General features: G+C 29.1%; 1 protein-coding gene across 1 annotated transcript; it reads right to left on the bottom strand.

Moving 5' to 3' along the window:
* Positions 1-2,550: 2,550 nt before the first annotated feature.
* Positions 2,551-4,668, bottom strand: LOC123202173 (probable WRKY transcription factor 70). Its single transcript, XM_044617988.1, has 3 exons — positions 4,210-4,668; positions 4,027-4,131; positions 2,551-3,360 (listed from the first exon to the last, which is right to left on the bottom strand). The coding sequence occupies exons 1-3, from the start codon at positions 4,629-4,631 to the stop codon at positions 2,877-2,879; spliced, it is 1,011 nt and encodes a 336-aa protein (XP_044473923.1). The 5' UTR covers positions 4,632-4,668; the 3' UTR covers positions 2,551-2,876.
* Between the last annotated feature and the right edge of the window lie 749 nt (positions 4,669-5,417).

The raw sequence follows: 5,417 nt of genomic DNA, 5'->3' as shown, positions 1-5,417 counted from the left end.
CTTCTTTGTCTTTCAAAGGCATGCGTTGTGGGGCTATCTTAACCATGATTATCCATATTCAACAATATGATACGATATGATATAAATAAAATAAAATATATATATATATATTAAAGTTATTATATATTATCAATACGGATTTATTATCAATACGGATTTATGTACCTTTTTAGAAAAAATGAAAATATAATAAAGGTGTATATAAAAAATTTTTAAAATTTTAAAAATATTTGTGATATTTTTCTTAAATAATGATATATATATTAAATTCATCATTATTTTATTTTTTTAAAAGATGTGTCCTACTATATGATACAGTATAAATATTTGGTTTTAAATATATGATAAGATATTCGATTCGATTATGTAACATGATCTTGATTGTAAATATATATTCATACTTAAATTTTGTGAACTACAACTCTGATTGAATCCATAGTTAAGTTCTAACAAGTTGATTGTGAATTAGAATCTCAATTTGACAGTTTAGTTTGAGATCAACTCGTTTATTCATCTGATAATACTATTTATCTTACCAGCAATAAAGTCCACACGATTGGTAATCATCTAATGCCACTACACACTGGCTCAAGCTGGGTATTGTGTCTTTGCTTTAAGCTCAGAGAGCAAATGAGTATCCTTATCAGGACCTTGAATCTTTGCCTTTTTATAAATTGGGTAGATCCCAGCTCCATTTATATCCCCACCTGCCTACACAAAGAAATTAAAGTAATAGACAAGACTCAAGAGGATGATGGGGTTTCTGAATTGAAGTGGGGTCATATTAATGAAATATGGTTTGTCCATTACTCAGGTTATAAATTAATAAATAAGCATATGTTTCATCAGGCCAAATAATTAGGGTTTCTTTATGGTACAAGAATATAGGTTAATGTCAACTACATATGTAGCTCAATGAATTGATGAGTGCAAAGTTGAACTTGGCTATTAAATGATGAATAACTTGCAAATTCTTTGTAGCCATTATCTGTATTTAAATATGCATATAAATTAATGTATACTATATCTGCAATTAGTCTAATATTCTTCAAGAATGCATTGGTTTAGCCAAATGAGAAATACTATGTACTAGCTAACACATGAATACTAACGAGTAATATCGGCTAATATGTGCTTATGTGATTATATGATAGCCAAAAGACTTATTCCCACCTAAGGTTTAGTGTATCCCCAAAATCTCATCCCGTTAAGTTTCAAAAATTTAAACACCTATTCATCAGTTGTTAAAGTTGATAAAATCAGTTAGTCATACGATAAAATTGTTATTTAATAAATAATATTAAAAAAGATAAAAGTTTATAACATTTTCTTGCTTGTTTTCAAAAACTAACAATTTTTTCCTAATATTAAGTTTTGAAAAGTTATATTTTCCCCCTAAGGTTTGTATTTTTTTCCTGCATCTTTTTCTTGCATCTCTAGTGATCAAACTTTGTCCGCGAATTGATGACGCACAAAGACAATGATGGGACAAATGAAAAAGCTAACAAAAGACAAAGATCAGACGATGAAAAAGGCCAACGGAATAAAAAAGATGACGAAAGACGAAGATTCTGTCGGCATTTTCTATCGAAGATAAATCTCATAAATAAGCATCTTCCTGGGTTTTTTGTTGGCTCAAATTTATTTATTTTTCATCGACAACACAAGTTCTCTTCATCGATTATATGAGTCAGTAAGATCGAACCGCTCTTCTTTGGATTTCTTTATCGGTCGAAGATGAAGGGAGAAAATGGTGGAAGACAAGAGTGCTAGTATGATATTTCTAAACTTTGAGGAGCGATTGTAAGATGAAAATTTTGAAAAAGATGAGACCTAGGATAGCGGAAATGTCATTTCCCTAAATAATGCACTCCTTCATCAAATCATTATTTTCTATGGGCATGTATACATAAATGTTAAAAAAGGTAAATTAGCAATTTATAATGAAATTAATAGATTTTGTTAATTTTAAAAAATGACATATGACTATTTAGGTTTTTGAAATTTAATGTGTAAGAGTTTGGGGATATACTAAATCTTAGGTGGTAATAAGTCTTTTGACCTATATGATATAATTATTTATGTAACACCTATAAACAAATCTTACATCAACAAATTAAGCACAAAAAATATTATGTATATGGGTACCCTCCATTGTTTATGAATGATAACAAAAGATTAGTTTAATAGTATGTTAGCTGTTAAATTATCAAAATATATGTCAGGTCGTAAAATCCAAAAGCAAAATTTTTACTTAGTTATTAGTATGTTAAACTAATTTAATTAAGTAAATTTGCAACAAATTTAAGATTATCTTAATAATATTTTAATATTTAAAGAACATAATTAAATATGGATAAATTTGTAACAAAATTAATATTATGGTAGTAATGTTTTAATATCTAAAAAGATAGTTATTAGATTATTACATATTTTTTATTATTTGATAAATCGAACAAGATAATACTAATAATAAATGATAAATTACCAGGATAATCTCTTATTCCTCAAACCAAACACACCCTAGGGTAATATTGTATGTCATGCATGTAATTAAAAGACTAACTTTACAAGCGAACTTTATTCCCAAAGTGCCCAACATAACTTGGCAAGCAAGGAGTTTGTTAATTCTCTCTACATAACTTTATAAAGACCTTATTCTAAAAGTGCACGACATAACTTGTTATTCTTTTAATACCTAAAGAGAATACAGTAATGAATGACTAGGGTTCATTTTTCTCAAAGTTGAGACACTAATGGAGAAGTTAAATTTTACAATAAAAGGGAGTTACGGAAGAAATTCATTAGCTAGAACTATCTTCTAATAAGAAAGTAGAGCAAATTTAACACAGTATTTCTATATTGAGAACAAGTTCTCAAAAATCAAACTGCAAAATATCATCATCAAACTCGACAGATTCAACCACCTTGGCTTCCATCTCCAAACTTGAACATGAAGAATTACCCCCAGAAATCACATCCCCATGTTCAGAAGATAAAAGTGTTCTAAGTTGATCATAATCTTGATGTGGCAAGAGATAATGATGATGATCAGACGCTGATGAGGGGTTCTTATTGTATTCATCCTTGTTCTCCTGTTTCACGGAAGAGGAAAAGGAAAAGAAATATGGGTAGTTTTGTTTATCTGTGATGTGAGTATTATTACCAAAGCTGATCATTGAAGATTGATCCTTAGAAGAAGATGAATCCATAAGAAGCTGAGAAGCTTTGAGCAAGTTCTTGCATGTATGACGACCAAAATATGTTGAACGGTACAATGGAGGATTCTCATCAATCTGTTGAACTTGCTTTGTTGCCAGGCAACCTTGTTCATGCCTGTGAGTGCACCTGAAATAGTTCCTGCACGTCGCAAACCAACATTTTGTTATTAATATTATTCCTACAATACACATTCATATCAAATGAAATAACTCGTAATTGGGGAAAAATGATATTTATCTTAAAGTGTATTAAAAATTGATGTGATATACATAATAAGTATATTATACGATACGATATATATTATTGATACAAATTGATATAATTTATAGAAAAATGATAACATGGTAAGGGGGTATTTGAAAATTTCAAAATGTCAGAAATATTTATAATGAACAATGTTATATGTATTCATTTTTTGATACATAAATACATACACATGATATGTCAGTGATTGAATGTTATTTTATACTTGATTTAAAATCACTCAATCACCTGATAACATACATCAAATATGTATCTATTTGTATACTCGAAGTGAGTATACATAGTTTGATTGATTTGTAATATTTGAAATAATAATGTTATATATATCCAATTTAAATACATATATATGTTATATATATCATATGATTGAGTGTTATTTTATCTTTAATTTGAAATCTTTCAATCAGTTAATAACATAAATCAAGTATGTATCTATTGATGTATTGAAAGTAGATATATATAATTTTATGATATGATACATAAAAATTACGTTTGTGATGCACAATACACCGCAATTGAATTTGTGAGGAAAAATGATACCTTGGGTATTTGGCTTTAAGAATCACTTTCTGCCCGTATTTTCTCCATGCATGGCCATCGTCTACCAGGGTAGAGGATTCTTTGATAAATGAGTCAGAGAACTTTCTGCAATCAATTAGAACCTGAAAATAAATCCCAGAAGGAACCTCAAATAAAGCAGAGGAGACAAGATTAAATATTTACCTTCCCTTGTAGCATCCTCTCCGATCTTTGGCTCTTGAGGAATATTTAGTGCTTCCCTCTGAATCCTCAGACTTGAAAGCAACATCAGCAGCAGGATCCCAGGCCAAGAGGGTAGGAGACGGAACTTGAGAAACTTCATCAGACTCACCATGATTATTATTATTATTCTTTCTCTTCAGAATAGAGAGAGTGTTGTTGAAAGAGCCGAGAATGTTGCGGACAAGATCTTGATCGACGGGGTTTGTATTATTGTTGTTACTATGAACTAGATCGAGAAGCTGAAGAGCGAAATCTCGACCTTTAACAAGCTCAGAAATGGCTCGTCGTTGATCTGCAGGAAGATGGGCAGATTCAGGCCAAGAACGCGGTTCCATATCCATTGTTGGTGGACTGGAGGAGGAAAAAAATAGGGCGTCCTTCATATTTTAGAAGAGAACAAAGAGGAACCTCGTTGCCATGGAAAATTCCTTTATTTTATAACCTATTTCAAACCAAAACCACCGTCACGCGCTGCTTTCACTTATTTTGTTTTGTCTTTTTCACGATGAATAAATTACATGTCCCACCCAAGGTTTGGCCTGACTATCATTTTCTATCCTTAGATAGATTAATAACATTTTGAGTAATGTTATGTGCTCAGATAATGATATATCATCATATAATTAGATATTTTTAAATTAAAGATAAGACAAGACCCAATTATATGATTATATATCATTGTTTGTGTATAAATTTTGTACAAATTATTTGTGTACATAGTTTTGTTATAGTCTTTTTTATCCAAAATCAAATTTCGTTTTTTTTGAAATAACAAGATAAGGGTAAATAGTCATTTTACTAGTAATTAATTTTTGAAAAGAAATTAAAAGTAACCCCTTTATAAATTAGATATAAATATATTAAATATGACAATTTATCCCTAAAGAAGACTTGAAATTTACGAATCACTCCCTAAAATCTTTTGAAAACCTAGCCACAAAACATTTCTTTCAAAAATTATTATATTCACCTGATATATTTTAAAAACATACTATTACAACCTAAATATTTTGTAATATAATATATATACCTTTAATTTGTTATGTTTTGATCAATTCCATGAGAGTATAATTATAATTTTTTAAACTACTAAATAACATATTGAAATTTTATAATTTTAAAAACACCCCAATTTTTTTTTGAATTTTTTAAAACATTTAAAATTTTTT

This window comes from Mangifera indica, chromosome 18 (genome assembly GCF_011075055.1).
Source record: "Mangifera indica cultivar Alphonso chromosome 18, CATAS_Mindica_2.1, whole genome shotgun sequence".
Classification (NCBI taxonomy): Eukaryota; Viridiplantae; Streptophyta; class Magnoliopsida; order Sapindales; family Anacardiaceae; genus Mangifera; species Mangifera indica.
The sequence above is the reverse complement of the archived record's forward strand: the minus strand, read 5'-3'. Positions and strand labels throughout refer to the sequence as shown.